Source organism: Anabrus simplex, chromosome 2 (genome assembly GCF_040414725.1).
Source record: "Anabrus simplex isolate iqAnaSimp1 chromosome 2, ASM4041472v1, whole genome shotgun sequence".
Classification (NCBI taxonomy): Eukaryota; Metazoa; Arthropoda; class Insecta; order Orthoptera; family Tettigoniidae; genus Anabrus; species Anabrus simplex.
The window spans coordinates 267,744,635-267,763,664 of record NC_090266.1 but is presented as its reverse complement, the minus strand read 5'-3'; the positions used below and the strand labels follow the sequence as shown (position 1 = coordinate 267,763,664).

At 41.6% G+C, this 19,030-nt stretch overlaps 1 protein-coding gene across 1 annotated transcript in view; it reads right to left on the bottom strand.

Moving 5' to 3' along the window:
• Positions 1–19,030, bottom strand: part of LOC136863509 (uncharacterized) — a 931,909-nt gene that overhangs the window by 899,789 nt on the left and 13,090 nt on the right. The window contains exon 2 of the mRNA XM_068225974.1: positions 828–1,050. Coding sequence (XP_068082075.1) covers positions 828–1,050 — 223 coding nt within the window. The remainder of the gene's footprint in view (positions 1–827; positions 1,051–19,030) is intronic.

Below are 19,030 nucleotides of genomic sequence, written 5' to 3'. Positions count from 1 at the left end.
GGTACTGGAGAGTGTTGCAGGAATGAAAGATGGCAGAGAAAACCGGAGTATCGGGAGAAAAACCTGTCCCGCCTGCACTTTGTCCAGCACAAATCTCATATGGAGCGTCCGGGATTTGAACCGTGGAACTCAGCGGTGAAAGGCTGGCGCGCTGACGCCTGAGACACGGAGGCTACTTATATACGAGAATCCTACACCAAATATTTACCGAATTGACCGTCATGTTTTAACGGGTTTCGGCTAGTAGTAAATCATTTTGCTAGAAGAATTTTGGAACACTTAAACCTAATTCCATCATAACTCATATACACCTCTTTGGTGCCTTTTTCAATGTGCTGCATATGTTCATTCTCCAAGACCTGTACGCCACAGCCTTCCTCCACCTCAGAATTCAACATTTCATTCTGAGTGAGAAGGCAGCAGTCTGTCATACTCAAAATCATTATAAATGCTTCTCACTTCGTCCAGCTACCTACTTACCACTTCTTCACAATATGAATCATCGTCAGTAACAGTTTCAAAATATCTCGTCAGTGTCACACAAAACAAACCCAGCTGTTGTCGTGATGCCATCAGGACCTCTCTTGACATTTACTCTCGCGTAATAACTACAGTACTGAATCAACAATGCCTGCAGGCGGCATGTTGATATACAGTATCGTAAATTGAAGGTAAACGTGACTGCGAGTAGCTCCCGATATATTTGATGACGTTATGCTGCATTAAAAAATAGGATGGGTCCGTGTGATCCCACAAGACCAGTTAGGGGTTAAGTAAAACATAAGGTACATTAGAGATGGAGGTATAATTTGTCGAAAGAGTGTTACCTGGCCAGCCGGGTTCGCCTTTAGGCCCACGTGGTCCAGGATCTCCGTGAACTCCAGGAGGGCCCCGAAGACCAACTTCACCGGGGAAGCCTCTGTCACCGCGGTCTCCCTTGGGACCTGGTGAGCCTCTGAGTCCAGGGGAGCCCTGAGGGCCAGGTGAGCCAGGAGGTCCAGGAGGACAGTAGTCTCGGGTGGCGGAACAGAAGCCCTGGATGGCTGCGAGCTGAAAAGAAACAGGTTACATGAGTGCTAATTGTAGACTTTTAGTCTGAAGTATAGGACAGGTGAGAAGTGGAAAGTTGACACCAAAATAATGATATGCCTAATGGAATTCTTCACTCAAGAGTATTATATTTTTAACTTTTGTTCACGTATTATAAGTTTATCCCTGAGTCCAATCAGCAGGGTGCCGGGATGAATGCGGTCGTGTGTCGCTCAACCGACATCCACGTTCTTTAAAGCATTTCTTTTATTTTTTTTGCTAGGGGCTTTACGTCGCACCGACACAGATAGGTCTTATGGCGACGATAGGACAGGAAAGGCCTAGGAGTTGGAAGGAAGCGGCCGTGGCCTAAAAGCATTTCTATGTTTACTGTCAGCAGCAGACCTTCATATACATTGACCTGATGAAAGCCATGAAACATGGCTGAAAGCTCGGTTTTGTTATAGACTCGTAATATAAAGTGGTTTTAATCCAGAAATAATACTATTTATTTATTTAAGAAATTTATGCCCTATTCAACTAGAGCTCTAACTTTTAACATACCTTCGGTACAGCTTGGATGTATGTTCTCTGTCAATGTCTTATTGTAACATAAATGTCACTAATTCATGCAATTGATGATGATGATGATGATGATGATGATGATGATGCTTGTTGTTTTTCTTGCTAGGGGCTTTACGTCGCACCGACACAGATAGGTCTTACGGCGACGATGGGATAGGAAAGGCCTAGGAGTTGGAAGGAAGCGGCCGTGGCCTTAATTAAGGTACAGCCCCAGCATTTGCCTGGTGTGAAAATGGGAAACCACGGAAAACCATCTTCAGGGCTGCCGACAGTGGGATTCGAACGCACTATCTCCCGGACGCAAGCTCACAGCTGCGCGCCTCTACACGCACGGCCAACTCGCCCGGTATGCTTGTTGTTTAAAGGGGCCTAACTTCTAAGGTCATCGGCCCCAATTCATGCAGTTTGAGAATGCTGTAGTATTATTTGTTTCATTATCCTCCGTATTTTAACAAGCTCACCGGACCTTTGTTTTCACCAGAATCTCATACCATAACGGGTATCCGTTTTCTGTTTTAACGTAAGAGATATACACCGAGGCAGCATATATTCTCATTCTCATTAACCACCCACCTCTTAAGATGTGTCTTTATTGCGCGAATTAGTCTCAGATTGTCCGCCTCCGTAGCGTAACGGTTAGTGTTATTAGCTGCCGTCCTCAGGGACGTGGGTTCGATTCCCGGTACTGCCAGGAATTTAAGATTGGCAGGAGGGCTGGTATGTGGTTGGAATGGTACATGCAGCTCACCTCCAATGGGGGTGTGCCTGAAAAGAGCTGCACCACCTCGGGACGAGGACACGAGTTCACTCACAGTCTCAGAATCACAGTTAGGTTTTATAGCTGTTCCTCATTTTCAAGTTAGTGAAGAGGTGAACTTCAAGGCAAGAACATTTTTACCGATCTTTTTATTGAATCCCATGTGGAACGTTCGGTAAAATTACAACAAAAATTCTTCAGTACAGCTCACGCATTTACAATAAGGTGAAACTATTGCTCCTGTACATTGTTGTTCTTTGCTGCACTTTTAACTGTGTTCAATATTCAAAACAATTTCAGGAGGGTACTCAAAATAAGGAAATAAAAGTTTGACTCATAATTTCTTTTTCTTAAGGAAATAAATTTATCTTCTTATTCTTCTTCTTCTTCTTAATCTGTTTACCGTCCAGGGTTGGTTTTTCCCTCGGACTCAGCGAGGGATCCCACCTCTACCGCCTCAAGGGCAGTGTCCTGGAGCTTCAGACTTTTGGTCGGGGATACAACTGGGGAGAATGACCAGTACCTCGCCCAGGCGGCCTCACCTGCTATGCTGAACAGGGGCTTTGTGGAGGGATGGGAAGATAGGATGGGACAGGCAAGGAAGAGGGAAGGAAGCGGCCGTGGCCTTAAGTTAGGTACCATCCCGGCATTTGCCTGGAGGAGAAGTGGGAAACCACGGAAAACCACATCGAGGATGGCTGAGGTGGGAATCGAACCCACCTCTACTCAGTTGTCCTCCCGAGGCTGAGTGGACCCCGTTCCAGCCCTCGTACCACTTTTCAAATTTCGTGGTAGAGCCGGGAATCGAACCCGGACCTCCAGGGATGGCAGCTAATCACGCTAACCACTACACCACAGAGGCGGACAGGAAATAAATTTATCATCATCATCATCTGTTTACCCTCCAGGTTCGGTTTTTTCCTCGGACTGAGCGACGGATCCCACCTCTACCGTCACAAGGGCAGTGTCCTGGAGTTTCAGACTCGTGGTCGGGGGATACAACTGGGGAGTATGACCAGTACCCCGCCCAGGCGGCCTCACCTGCTATGCTGAACAGGGGCCTTGTGGAGGGATGGGAAGATTGGAAGGGATAGGCAAGGAAGAGGTAAGGAAGCGGCCGTGGCCTTCAGTTAGGTACCATCCCGGCATTCGCCTGGAGGAGAAGTGGGAAACCACGGAAAACCACTTCGAGGATGGCTGAGGTGGGAATCGAACCCACCTCTACTCAGTTGACCTCCCGAGGCTGAGTGGACCCCGTTCCAGCCCTCGTACCACTTTTCAAATTTTTGTGGCAGAGCCGGGAATCGAACCCGGGCCTCCGGGGGTGGCAGCTAATCACGCTAACCACTACACCACAGAGGCAGGGAAATAAATTTATTCATTTCAAAAATTCATATGTGATTTAGAAACACGTTTCTGAATACTTTCGTCTGAAGTGTGGCACTGTATGGAGGTGAAACAAGCACAATGACTAGCTGTCCGGCTGCATGGCTAAATGGTTAGCGTTCTGGCCTGTGGTCACAGGGGTCCCTGGTTCGATTCCCGGCAAAGTCGGGAATTTTAAGCATCATTGGCTAATTTTGCTGGCACGGGGGCTGGGTGTATGTGTCGTCTTCATTAACATTTCATCCTTATCACGACATGCAGGTCTCCTGCGGGAGTCAAATCAAAAGGCCTGCATTTGGCGAGCCTAACTTGTCCTCGGACACTCCCGGCACTAAAAGCCGTTCGCCATTTCATTTCAATGACTAGCTCAGATGGAATGAGGGCAGAAGGTATTGAAACGTAGTGTTACAGACGAATGCTGAATGTGAGATGAGTAGATCGAATCATGAATGAAGGGATACTGAATCAGAATGGTGAGAGGGGAATGAGTTGGCGAAATTTGACCAGAAGAAAAGATAGAATGATTCGACACATCTTAAGACAGACGGGAACTATTCAGTTAGTTTTCGAGGGTAGTATAGGCGGTAAGAACACTAAGGGTGGACCAACGTATAAATATGACAAACAGATAAATGTAGATGTAGGATGTAATAGTTACGTAGAAATGAAAATATTAACACAGAATAGGGTGACATGGGGACCTGCATCAAAACAGTCAATGGACTGATGACACAGGCAACATTTCACTGCACCTGTTTTCAAGTTCCAAGATATCAGATCTCAGGTTTTCATCACAGTCTGCCATAAAGACGAAAACATCGGCATAGACCACACTGAGAACTGCAAGGCAAATACCACAGCACTCAATGCGACACTGATCGCTACTCCTAAGCAATCCTCAACCTACAAAAATTCCTTTACCGTTGTGGTGAACTTTAAATGGAATTCCCTACTGCAGGAAGTCAGTGACATCAAGCCACGGTAGCTTTAAACGAGCGTGCTCAAAATATCTCCATGGCATGAGCTCGTTGATCGACAGCAATTCTTCTTCTACTTTCTCCTATTATTATTATTATTATACGAGGGTACACCTTGCCCGGCTATTTAAACTGCGCGCCTTACGTATGACCATCTAGGCCAATGGACTTGAACTTGTAAACTTACAAAGAATTCTGTCTTCTACTGTATACCATTGATTTGTAACTACTTGATAAAGTAATGTTCATTTTAGGAGTTGATAATCCTGTGTCTTAGGACTGGTTTTTTATGTACCGAAGTTGTCGAAACTTCAGCTGGTTCCTCCTCGATTGTAGTCAAACTATCAGATGCTGGTAAATATGTTCTCTAGCCAATTACACCCCGGGGGTGTGTGCAGGAACCCAGCCAATCAGCAAATTGTTCTGGAAACTTCCCGTTACGGCACTAAAAAAGCAGGGCACTTTAGGGCCGTCTTTTCTGAATTGATCCAGTGCTGCGACTTTACGTGATCCCAGGAGGCAGGGGCGAGACCTGGTTGAGGTAGATCCAGCGATGAAAGGTAATGGCAGAATTTACCTAGACATGTCATAGCGCCTGCGGATAGTTTGAAGAGAAGGTTTCAGCCGTTTCTCTTTTAACGTAACTTTGTAAACTGGTGGTTTAAATGTAGGTTTTTCGGCGAAGTCTGAGGACTCCTTTTCTATTCCCTAATGGGAAATACTGTAGGTGATGTAAGGGAACAAAGAGTGCTGACCCGCTGTCGTTTCCCATTCAACCCCGCATTGGGTGACTAGAGCTTCCAGCCTCAAAATTTTGTAAATCTTGTCTTGGGATTAATGTTTCTCCTTTAATCTCGCTCCCCCCCCCCCAGTGTAGTATAGGATTATCCTCGGTATCCTCGGCAACAATTAGGGTTTTAGAGATTTATGTAAAGAGTGCTAGTGTTTCGCTTCCTTGCCTTTTGTTTGTGGTCGGTTATGTGCAATATTTCCTGTTTATCATTAAGACCACGTAGTATGGGCAATTAATCCCCTGTTTATTCATTTCAGATAGTAAATATTTCCTTGTGCCAGTTACCTTTGGGAACAGTGAATAATATAACTGTTGAACAAAAGATAAGTCCACATTGGGGCACTGTGCATAAACACTTTAATATGAGGTGGAAATGTTATTGCGTCAAAAGAAACTAATTGCATCTGCGAGGCTAGATTATGGGATTTTTGGAGCTCCGACTCCTGAGTAGTGTACCTTCTTAGAGCAAATATTGCTCTTGTAAAATATTGTACCTGTCAAGAGAAATAATGCTCTTTTCTATGTAAATAAACAAATTTATAATTCTTTCAAGTTATGTATCTGATGTTCGGAATTCTAAGTCCCCTATATTGTTAGAGTTAACGAGCTCATTAATATTGTTTGTTATTCACTCAGATTTTATACCCAGTAAAAGAAAAATAAATACATTTTCCTAATTTGTTATATTAAAATTTGCTTTAAGTAATTCCTTGCCCAGCCATTCAACTCAGGCACTTCTTAATCCATTGTGAACCACGGGAACTCCGCAACAATTATTATTATTATTATTATTATTATTATTATTATTATTATTATTATTATTATTATTATTATTATTATTATTGTTTCGTTTCGGCCAACTAAGGACCACGTCATTTCAACTGTTTCCCTTGAGCTTTAATGTTGGTCCAGTATTCCTTCATTCGTATACGGTGTTGCTCCTTTCGTTCTTCCGTCCATGCCTTTCCAGTTTTCATCTTCGGCTTTGGTAGGAAACTCTGATGTTCTTGGAGTTTTTTCTTAAGTGGGACACGCTCCTGGATATCTTCAAATGAGATCCCAATCTCCTGCAGATCTTTCTGTACCTCACTGAACCATGCCCCCTTTGCCTTTTTCTCTTGGAGGAAAGTGAAAATGCGGTTGGTTAACCGTGTTGAATTCATTCGGGCCATGTGTCCATAAAAAGTAATCCTCCTTTTTCGCATCACATCAGTTATTTTCTCCACATGCGAGTACAACTCCTGGTTGTGCCGTCTCCTAAACTCGCCGTTGTCTTTTACTGAACCTAAGATTTTTCTCAAAATCTTTCTTTCCTTGGCCTCCAATTTCTCCATCATGCCTTTTTTGTTCATGGCGAGACATTCCGCAGCATATAGAGCCTCTGGCCGGATAACAGTGCAATAGTGTTTGATTTTTGCATTCAGAGATATAGATCTTTTGTTATAGACATTTTTCGTCAGATGGTAAGCCATTTCCATTTTATTCATGCGTGAAGAAAAGGCTTCTTTTTCGGACAAGTTAGGTTCTATCCATTCACCAAGATACTTACATTTTTCAACTCGCTTGACTTTTTCCTGAGTCCCTTCTAGCTCACTTGGCGCCAGTTTGATGTTTGTAATGAATTTCGTTTTCTGAAATGAGATTTGGAGGCCCGCCTTTGCAGCTTGTGTTTGAAGCTGGTTGATCTGCTTCGTGGCCACAACCAAGGAATCAGCGAAAACCGCGAGATCATCTGCAAATTCTAGACAGTCAATTGAAAGGTTCTTGTTCTTGTGGCCTAGTCTGACTCCGCCTTCGACTCCTTCATAACTCATTTCTCTGCGCCATTCACGGATCACTTTCTCAAGAACGCAGTTGAACAACAGAGGCGAGAGACCACCTCCTTGCCTAACTCCTGTCCGTATTTCAAAGGCCTCTGAAATCTCTCCTCTAAACTTCACTTTTGAGATGGTGTTGGTGAGAGTCTGTTGGATGATCACTCTTGTTTTACCGTCGAAGCCAAATTCCTTTAAGATCTGAAGTAGAGTATTTCTATCAATTGAATCATAGGCCTTCTTAAAATCGATGAACGTTACTACAAAAGGCTTGCTCCTTAGTTTAAGATATGAAAGGACAGATTTCAGATTCATAATCTGCTCCACACATGACCGTCCTTTCCTGAAACCTCCTTGGTAATCACCCAGCTCTGGATCTAGCTGTTCTTCTGCCCTGATATGAAGAGCTTTCGAGAGAATTTTGCAGGTTATAAGTAGGAGGGAGATGCCGCGATAGTTATTAACATCCGACTTGTCGCCTTTCTTATGAAGTGGGTGGATTACGGCAGATGTCCAGTCACTTGGAAGTCTTTCAGTGTTCCAGATTTCATGTATGACGTCCGTTAATTTTTCCACTGCATTGTCACTAGCAAACTTCCACAATTCAGATATTATCGAATCTTCACCCGGTGCTTTATTATTCTTCAAGGATTGGATAATCTGTCTGACTTCCTCTTTCGTAGGTGGAGCTGAATCTCGGTGAACTGTTGTTTTATCTTCAAATGTGAATCTGGACATTGGGGCCTCGCAGTTAAGAAGGGATTCGAAATATTTTGCAAGGATCCGGCAGTTTTCCTTGTCGTTATGGGCTATGTTTCCATTGGAATCTCTGAACTGTAGGCTCGGTGGGTCGTATTTCCTCAAGTTGCTTTTAAATGTTTTATAAAAGTCGCGTGTATTGTTCTTCTTGAAATCCTGCTCAATTTGAGCCAGCTGGTGTTTATCAAAAGCACGTTTAACGCTGCGGATGGTTTTGGCTGCACACTTTCTCTCATTCACGAAGTTTGTCCAGTTGACTTGGTTCTTTAGCGAGTTCTATTTCTGCCAGGCGAACTGTCTTTGCCTTATCACTGCATCGCATTCACTGTTCCACCAAGCATGCTTCCTGGGCTTAGTAAGCTGAACCGTCTCTTTAGCTGTTTTGACCAGGACCTCGCGCAGTTGTTCCCAGTTCTCTGCATCCACTAATTGTAGTTTCTGAGTGAATTCATGGTTAGATCCTAGTTTTTCTCTATCAAATCTTTCAATCCTTTTGGCTCGAACTCTCCTTGTGTTTCTGGGGAGCAGTTTGATTTTTAGCTTGGATAGATAGTGATCTGGGTCCAGTTTTGCTTGTCTTAGAACTTTAACATTCTGAATTTCTCTTTGAGCCTTCCGCGCGATCGCGACATGATCAATCTGAAATTCACCAAGGTAGTGATTTGGGGATTTCCAGGTCTTATGTTTCTTAGGCAGGTGTTTAAAAGCAGTAGACTTCATTACGAGGTTAAATGCCTTACACAGCTCTATTAGCCTTTCTCCATTACGATTTGTTCTCTGGTGAGCAGGATAGTTTCCAACGATGTTTCAGAACTTTCTCTCTTTGCCTACCTGGGCATTGAAATCTCCAAGCATGATTATGGTATGTTTGTCTGGAATCTTGGATAAAATCTCCTCAAGTTCTTCCCAGAATCTATCAGTTCCCTCTGGGTCTCTCTTGTTCGCTTGGTTGATCGGCGCATGAACGTTCACAATGGTATACATTTTGTTTGTGCTTCGAAAGGACAGAGTCGAGACTCTGCTATTCACAGAGGTGAAACTTGTTATTGAGTCCAGAATCATTTTGTTGACTACAAATGCTGTGCCAAGGTGGGGGACAGTTTGTATGACACGTTTACCAGGTTTACCCTTGAAGATCCTGTAACCTTCAGATTCAAAGGCCTGCTCATCTGTAAATCTTGTTTTCTGAATTGCTGCAATCAAAATTTGTTGTTGCGATAGGATATCTGTGAGCTGTTTCAGTTTTCCTACTTTCCGGAGAGAATTGGCATTAAAGGTAGCAAAGAAATTCTTGGCTCTATGTTTGATCTTTCGTGGAGTCTCCGATACCTCCAAGCATGTCGGTGCAGGCTCCCCAGAATGCGAAGGCCCGCTAACGTCGTACAAGACGACGGTGGATTGGTTACCACCTGGGGTAGTAGCTTTAGCTGAAATTTCCTCCATGCTTTTTTTCACAGTTGAAAAACTGTAGAATGGGGTCGGTGATATTTCGCACCGACCAAGGTACTACCAAGGTTGTGAGCCTTGGAGCCCCCGGCACTGATCGGTTCACCGACCCAGTTTCCCGCTGGGATTGGTTACCAACCTTCCACTGGGTTGCTCGGCTTAACAGGGGCACCTCTTGTAGGTTACGTGCTGGAGTTGGACTGAAAGAGGCTAGTTGGATTCTCTTGCTGAATCCAATAGTTTATTGTTGCAGATGGTCGCAACGACGCATTTCACTCCCATTTATTATTATTATTATTATTATTATTATTATTATTATTATTATTATTATTATTATTATTATTATTATTATTCACAATTTTACAGTTGAGTTTATGTGCTACTGCGGTATAACGCACATGGAAGAAGTACTATTTAGTACGCATATATGCTCCATACATGGTATATACTTACATCGTTGACAAATACATTTGACGGATATTTATATGCTATATATAAACAGTCAAAATTATTAGTAGATGATTATAATTAATCCTCTATATATGGTGGATGGTTCATGCCAATAAACGTCTTTAGTCTATGGCAAGTGGCCAGGACTGCTGCTTTTTGTAATTTTCTGTAAGGGAGAGGGTGGAGATTAAGTGCTTCAATGCTTCTGTGTAGTGTCTTTGGAATAATATCATTACATCCAATCACTACTGGAATGAGTTTCCACATGGTTTTTGTTTCTGTGTCCAGATAAGTGTACTTGGATATATTCTCTGTATGGGTTGATTGGAGGTTGTGAGGATTAGGGCAGGCTATGTCAATTATGAAGCAGATTTTCTTTTTTTTAAAATAAAAGTTATATATCCTCTATTGCAGGTAATAGTTTTATCAGTGATGATACTTATATCCCAGTAAAGTTTGCAATTTTCACTTTCCAATACTGATTGTGGTTATTTTGTCGGGCTAATTTCTAATGACTAAATTTTGCAATTTGGCTATGCCTTTTTTTATTAAATGCTATTTTTTAGTGGTGTCGACCTAAGAAAGTCTTTTGGCCCTACTTTGCATCATATGTTGTGAACCTGCGTACATCGGGAAATGACGGAAGTGTAAAGTGTTGAATGTGAGGAAAGGAACATTAGGGACGACACAAACACCAAGTCCCCAGGCCAGAGATATTAATCATTTAGAATTAAAGAAACCCTGACCAGGGCGGGAATCGATCGCGTTGCTCCCTACACCGCGGGGCCGGACTGGTCATGCCTGTACTTGTAGTTTGTATTTGCCATTAATCGACAACCTGCGGTTATATGTTGGATGATTTCTGGAGATGTATTACATCGTCGGCACCGATCTGAATAGATACGTGGATCATGCTTTATATGGTTGTTATACTATTATCGTGTATGTTGGGTAATCAGCCCGAAGGCTGGTTTGGTCCTCCACAGCTACACCAACAGCTGTCGTCGATAGCCTAGGTTTCACTGAAGTGCCATACTAGGGAAATGAGGAGTGCGGTAGTTTCTCGTTGCTATCCTCACAGAGCCAGAAGTTGCTATTACATACCAGTCTGCCAAGCCCACTGAATTGCATGCACCAACCACGACCCTATGAGCAACATTTTCATACCATTCATACCAGGGATTGGCTGCATAAGGAATGGTATTACTAGCATCGCTCATACCTCAGTCACTTTCATACTGTCAAAGCCAAGGATGAGACTGAGACAGGTCAATGAAAGTAACAGATTTATTCTATCCCGTACCAGAAGACATAGTTCACTGTAAACATTACATCTTGTCAGCATAGGGCCCATAATATTATTATTATTATTATTATTATTATTATTATTATTATTATTATTATTATTATAGTTATCATCATCCATCGTCATCATCATTGTTATTGTAATGGCAGTAAGTAGTAGAGTAGTAATACTCAGCTGTGGCTGCCCGTTTACACAATCCTTATCCCAAATCCCAAATTAGGAACATTTTCCACCCATAGTTCTATTACGAGTTCAGAAACCTTTCTTAATGTGGAACTAATTCAAATACTTAACATTAAATTGTACACAATAAAACGGTTAAGTGGGTTATTTTCACTGTTGATGTAATTTTCAAATTTCTTCATAGTCGTTACTTTATTAATGTACTAGCAATAACCCTCGGGCTCGTTCGCGTGGATTTCATAATTTGATCAAAGTAATCGTTCTTGGGCATTGTACTAAGACGTGATCTGAAAATTCCTTAAGTATAAAAACTCACCCAGAAATTGAGTTTCATTTACCTCAGAAATTCTTTGTAAACCATGTTTGTGGTATTACCGTTTGGGGCTAAGACGACCATGCGGCATAGAACTGTACATGTGAGAAACAGTCTTCTCTCAAGACGAAAAAATAAATGCATGTTTCTTTACTTTTAAAGGATATTCCAATTACCTATTCCCACACCTGTAACATCTTCAGTTTTTGAGATATACGTAAGTAACCCCATAAAAATAATTCAACACCCACCCCACCCCCATCTAAGTGTATTAAAGGAGATTCCAAATACCAATTTTCACATCTATAACGTCTTCAGTTTTTAAAATATAAGTATCCTCATAAAAAGTAATTCAACTATTTTTCAACTCTTTTCACCCCCCCCCCCCCCGGTTAAGTGCCTTTTCCGAAAAAAAGGTACATGTTCCTGTATTTTTAAAGGACTTCCCAAATACCAAGTATCTTGTTTATAAATAGATAATTTTTCCATCCTAGAGAATACCCACCCTAAGTACTATTGATGATCCACCCCTTCCAGGTTTGTATTTTCTACTTGACAAAATGAACGACTACTTAGAAGAGGAAAGTCAGGTTGGCGAAGGTAAGAAAAGCCCACCAGAATCTTGGGATTCGTTTTGATGTAGCACTCCTTAATCTCTGTGGCAATAAAGCAACCGGTACAGTAAATATTGTTAACGAACGCTTCAAACATATTGTTCCTGAAAAGGCAAAGCATCGTAAGCGACATTTTTGTCAAAATTGACGTTACGATGTTTAATACTGTAACTGTTCATCGCCATGCTACAGGCATGTTAGGAGATTTAGTCAATCATATACGCCGTTTTCCGCAACATTCTGCGACATATAATGTCGTAGTTAGCAATTCACGCCCCAAACCGGGACACGAGTTGCGATACGCAAGCTCGAAGGGAGCAGGTCTCTGTGCTGTATCGAGAGAAGGATAGCGTATTACTGCGGAACCTTGAAATTGCGCTCTCACTCGGAGCAAGAAAGAAGAAGATATGACGCTACGCATGAAAGTGTATTTTGTCAGAGTGTGGGGTAAATTAAGGTGTGTTAACCCCTAAGAAATAAAAATCCTTACTGATTTAAGACCGCATTCATTGGTGCCAATTCACCATACCTAATTAATAATAAAAAGAAGAAGAATACCTTTTTGATGTAACCTATGGAAATTTATAAGTCAGGACTCATTCGTACCGGCGTATTTTATGCAAATTTTGATGCACATAAACGCAATACTTTAATAGTGGATCGGTAATGACGCATGTCATATAGCAGTGCCAGACTGAAGCCGAGCGCTAAGATTTGGCAACGTGAGTAAAAAGGTGGGAGTAGTTACGAGATCAACCACGACGCGTGAATTTATAAAAGGTCGCTTTTGAGATTGTGAACGACCCACTGATCGGATAGGCATAAAACTGGATCAGTATAAAACAGGGGTCAAGAGCTATAATTTGATTACTGTCACGTCGCTGAAAGATTACGTTTAGCGGAGCGGAATTTTGATTAGGGGCGTGGTTTACCACATCTCCGACCACTCAGCCAAAATACTATAAATAAAACCCATTGTAATTTGTGCGGCCGCTGTACTTACGTGTCAGTGATGAACTATGCAAAAATGGATAACAGTGTGTGAAGTGCTGTGTCGAAGAAAGACGTATTAGTGCCGTGTAAATATCGCGAAATGAGCCGTGTGGTACGAAGCAAAGTACAGTAGTGATCAATAGAGGTATTATTTCAACATTTAATCCTTTAAATATTTGTGACTTCAATGACGGCTGATGATTCAATTATCAAAGAACGGGCAAACGCATCAGGTTGCTTAAATTTCTTTTTTGCTATTTGCTTTACGTCGCACCGACACAGATATGTCTTACGGCGACGATGGGATAGGAAAAGCCTAGGAATTGGAAGGAAGTGGCCGTGGCCTTATTTAAGGTACAGCTCCGGCATTTGCCTGGTGTGAAAATGGGAAACCACGGAAAACAATCTTCAGGGCTGCCGACAGTGGGGCTCGAACCCACTATCTCCCGATTACTGGATACTGGCCGCACTTAAGCGGCTGCAGCTATCGAGCTCCGTGGTTGCTTAGAATTAGTGAGACAGCCGATTACATTCAGTAATTAATAGTGGCCAATTTTAAGGCATTTACACAGTGAGTGACGCTCAGTAAATTAAAAGAACGGTGTTCGTGATAGGAAAAACGTTTGCATACTCCATGGACACTCGTGGTAACAATTAGTCAGCTTGTATGATAGAAGGGGAAATGAACAGTGATTTATATAAACTTACCGCTATTCGGGTTAGTCCATTTGAATTAATATGTGGATCTAATCACAAGTAGATTCTTTGAAAACACATAAACAGTGTTCATTAACCAATTTCCCATTTTTGCATGTATGTTCATAAGTGATCGTCGAACCCTGGATTAGAATCAACTAGAGTCACGCCTAGCGCCAGCATTCATCTCTTCAGGGAACGTCAAGATTTTCCAACAGCAGAAGACTACAGTTCGAGATATGAACGACATCACGAGGAAGAGGAACCTAAGACTATCTACGAGTGAAGATGCCGTAATGAAGGTCTAAAAACACCAGGTTCATCCACGAGGTGACAGCAAACCACACGCAGTATCGATAAGTACATTTTCTTAAATATATTAGGCATGAGATATATACGTGCATATCGACATATTTGTAAATAAAAGTCTGGTTTATTTTATGTAATTAATAATATTAAATGTAGCGAACACTATACGCGTGTGACTGTTAAAGATTATTTTATTAATTTAATTAAGATTTTAGCTGTGATTTACGGATAATCAATAATATTTCAGCGGACTTATTTGCATGAATTGGTACATAAGGTCCCATAAATTTTAGTGCGTGTGAAGCATATGTTTTAAGGGAGAATGGCGCTTAAGCTAAATTTATAATTTCTTCCTAATGTTACTAACTGGTATAGATCTTCGTAATAATTTGAATATAGATAATGTATTCGCTTCACATGGTAATGCATGCATTTATAAATCCCATAATAATGAAAAATATGATCATTGAGGGTGTTCAAGCCCGACGTGCAACTTGTGAATTATATAGAAACGCGAGTGAGATGGTATTACTTGAATGACATGTGGGAATAGAGTCTCCCATATAAATAAGTAAGGTGGATTTGAGATGCAGTAGCGTGACAATGGGGAAGATGCGACTTGTGAAATGTATGAGATGACAGAATGACAAAGAGTTAGAATAGTGATGGTTATCGCGACGTATTGAACTAGGCTGTATATGACCGGAATAATAAGAAATAAGAATTGGCGGCCCTTAAATAAATGTGTACTTGGAAACGAGCTAATATGAGAAGAAAGAAAGAAAGAAAGAAAGAAAGAAAACAGAAAGTGTCTTTGTGGCCGCAAGGTAGAACACTGACCACAACAAGAGAGACAGATTTATGATGAAAGGGATTTGTCTGGTCCCATGTGCGGGCAGAATCGTCTTCAAAAGCCTTCTGAATTTTAGCCCTTGTAAGTCTCCTTCACTTACCGCTGCATTAACAATTCCATGCTAATAAAATATTATGACTAACGTTGAGAATTTTATGATTCTGTGAAGAACGTATTCCTCCTCATTTTTATTTATTAAATTAGCTCGTGGTAGGAGTTTCAGATTTTTGCACCTTGGAAGCTGGAGAACGCGGGTTCGACCCGCATCAGAGCGATGGATTTAACCTGATACCATATGACTTGACTAGGCCATACCTTCAAGATGTATTGTTTGCTAATGTATTTAATATTTCTCTGTGTAATGTATTTATGTATTTCTGTTGTTCTTTAGTGTTTATGGTGATGGGTAGGAAACCAACGTTGTGTTGATCCGCTTCGAATATAACAGGGTCAGGTAAACCCAGAATACGTGTATGTGTTCAGTATAATATTTAATTGATGTGGTCAAATAGACCATGTGTTCGATATGCGGCGATGTAATCTAGTGCGTGATAAAATGTACTGATTAATCTGCCTAAATTCCATAACCATGACAGTCAACTAATAGTATGACTTAATGAGATAGTGTCATCTCGACTTTATAGTCAATCCATTCAAACATGTTAAAGTAAGCGCCAGTTATTTCATCTTAAGCGCCTGAGTTAGAGTCTTGTAAAATACGTAACCAATTTGGCCAGATGGCGGACCTATCGCATGTTGATTGACTAGCGGAATGCAGAAGAAGGCTGGGAATGGAAGAGAGGGGTCTACATCTTGTGACAGACTTAACTGAGCAAGTACGGTCAGTAGCTAAATAAATTGGATGCCAGTACATGTTCCTACCGTTCGTGTAAGAAGTGAATTGTGCGTCTCAAAATTCGAAACTGAAGTTTGCGACTACAAGAGGAGAAACGTGAGACTCATAGTTTTATGAGTAAGGAAGCTGACGACAGAAAGAATAAAACACAAGAGCAGTATAGATGGGAGTTATTGAAAGTACAGCGAAAAATAGCAGATGCAACAAAAGTGTTGTAGTGGACGGTGAACGAATTTTAACCGAGCAAGTTGGCCATACGTTTATAGTCTCGCAGCTGTGAGCTTACCTTCTGGAGGTAGTGGGTTTGAATCCCACCGTCGGCAACCCTGAAGGTGGTTTTCTGAGGCTTTCCATTTTCACACCAGGCAAATGCAGAGTCTGTACCTTAATTAAGGCCAAAGGTGCTACCTTCCCAATTCTAGCCCTTTCCCATTTCTCCGTTTCCAAAACCATTCAGTGTCTTAATGTGACGTAAAACAAGTTGGCCTAATAAAAAAAATATTGGAACAGAGAGAGCACGGGACTGAAGAAACTTCATTTGGTACACCAGGAAATACACGGAAAGGGAAAAAGCGTGTAACGGATTTTAAAGATTTCGACGCACAATCCATGAATTTTACATTCTTCAGAAATCAACTCCATCAGTATCTTAATTACGATCTGTGTCAGAAGAGAGGATTGGATTCCAAGGTGGTTTATAAGTTTGAGAACTGCTGAAAAAGAGTTAAGCTTCAACTGGAAGAAGATTAGAAATAACAGAAGGGTTTTAATCGAGGTCGCCTATACGGCGAAAGACCTGCACCGAGGCTCTTCCGGGGGCCACACGCCATGATATTACAGTACGCATACATTTTAGTGATACATGCACACTCTTGTGCTGAATCGATCGACCTCAGTTATCTTCGAGATTCGTATTGGCAACCTTTGAAACACAAATATGAATCGCTTATGCATCGCTGTGCGACATCTGGCGTACACTTTACGTACTAGTACTGTTGTTGTTTACACAGCAAAGCCAAACTATAGAATTTATGCTCGGAACAATATTCGCATCGAGAAATGTTATATAATGTTAAATAATGTATGTGTGACACAGTTGTTGTCGTAAGTTAATAAAATATGTTTAGAAAATTCATATCGGTCGATCATATTATCGATTCAATTCAGATTTAATTTCCATTTAGTTGGCAGTATAACCGGAACCGTGAGAGCTCCCTCCTTATTCCTCACCCCCGTACCAAGTAATATCGCAAAAAGGTGCGCGGACTATAGCTGTTATCTTGTGAATAAATTTGTGGGTGAGTTGATGCAGAAACTGAGTGTATTTCTGACAACTGATGGGTGATATCCAACAAGGAGGTAATGAAATGGCGTATGGCTGTTTAGTGCCGGGATGTGTCCGAGGACTTCGGCTCGCCAGGTACAGGTCTTTTGATTTCACGTCCGTGGGCGACCTGCGCGTCGTGATGAGGATGAAATGATGATGAAGACGACACAAAAACCCAGTTCCCGTGCCAGGGTAATTAACCAATTATGGTTAAAATTCCCGACCCTGTCGGGAGTCGAACCCGGGACCTCTCTGACCAAAGGCCAGCATGCTAACCATGTAGCCATGGAACCGGAGAATAAAGAGGTTAGCAGGTGACACAAGACGATTATCTAAATATTACCGTGCTTACGAGTCCAAACATAGTGATCACCGGGCGAGTTGGCCGTGCGGTTAGGGGCGCGCTGCTGTGAGCTTGCATCCGGGAGATAGTGGGTTCGAATCCCACTGTCGGCAGCCCTGAAGATAGTTTTCCTTGGTTTCCCATTTTCACACCAGGCAAATGCTGGGGCTGTACGTTAATTAAGGCCACGGCCGCTTACTTCCAACTCCTAGGCCTTTCCTATCCCATCGTCGCCATAAGACCTATCTGTGTCGGTGCGACGTAAAGCCACTAGCAAAAAAATACATAGTGATCAATTACTACAAACAGATGAGGAGGACGGATAAAATTGTTCTGTTCTAAATATTGTACTGTAATCAGTGTCACTTCCACTTTCAATCTCTTATTGTCGAGTAGTAAGTCAATTTTCCTATTTTTTAAAAATGTACATTTCTTAACACAATCATTTAAGAAAATCTCTTATTATGCTCATATCTTACAGTCCTTCAAATCAATCCATCCAAAATATCGTAAGCGCTACAAAAACTATCGTAAGAGAACTACTTTGTTAAACAATCGTAAGCGACATTCATAACATTCTAAGAATAAAGTTATTTTGCTTCGAAAGTAATTCTGTGAATACTCTTACGTGAATATCGATGCGAGGGAAAGCGCCACGTCTCAATGCCTGGAGTCCAAGCCATTAGAGCTTGGATTATGCTGTATTATCGCAACGGCCAGTGTTATTCATCTTCGTCTCTGCCGAGCCAGCGTGATAGCAGCTTAAATACCTAGCTTCCTGCTATGAGCCACTGGAGCATTTGAAATTAATGATCTTCGAATGGTCTATAAAGCCCTAGAATGACGTGCAAACCGGGGGTGAATTATAATTTACAGTCCTCTTTAGCATGATTAAGTGCAGGGATATGCAATTTCGCTGTAGACATTCTTGTCTTCGTTTCATTAATTATTGGAGCACATCATTTACAGTTTCTCATGCTAAGAAATAGTTAATTTTGGAACTTAGAAGGCAGCGTAAACGCTGCTCAATAAACCAGTGAAAATCAAGTGGCTTTCTCCTCACTGCTCAGGTTGATGGTAACATTCAGTACATTAATCTAATATGATAACAAATTCAGAGACTACCTGAACAAGATTTTCTTCTTCCAGTATTTTGGCTGACTGAAAAACATCCATTTCGGTGTGCTACGTCTTCAGATAAATAAATATACTTAAATGTATTTCTTCTTATTAACTTTGGC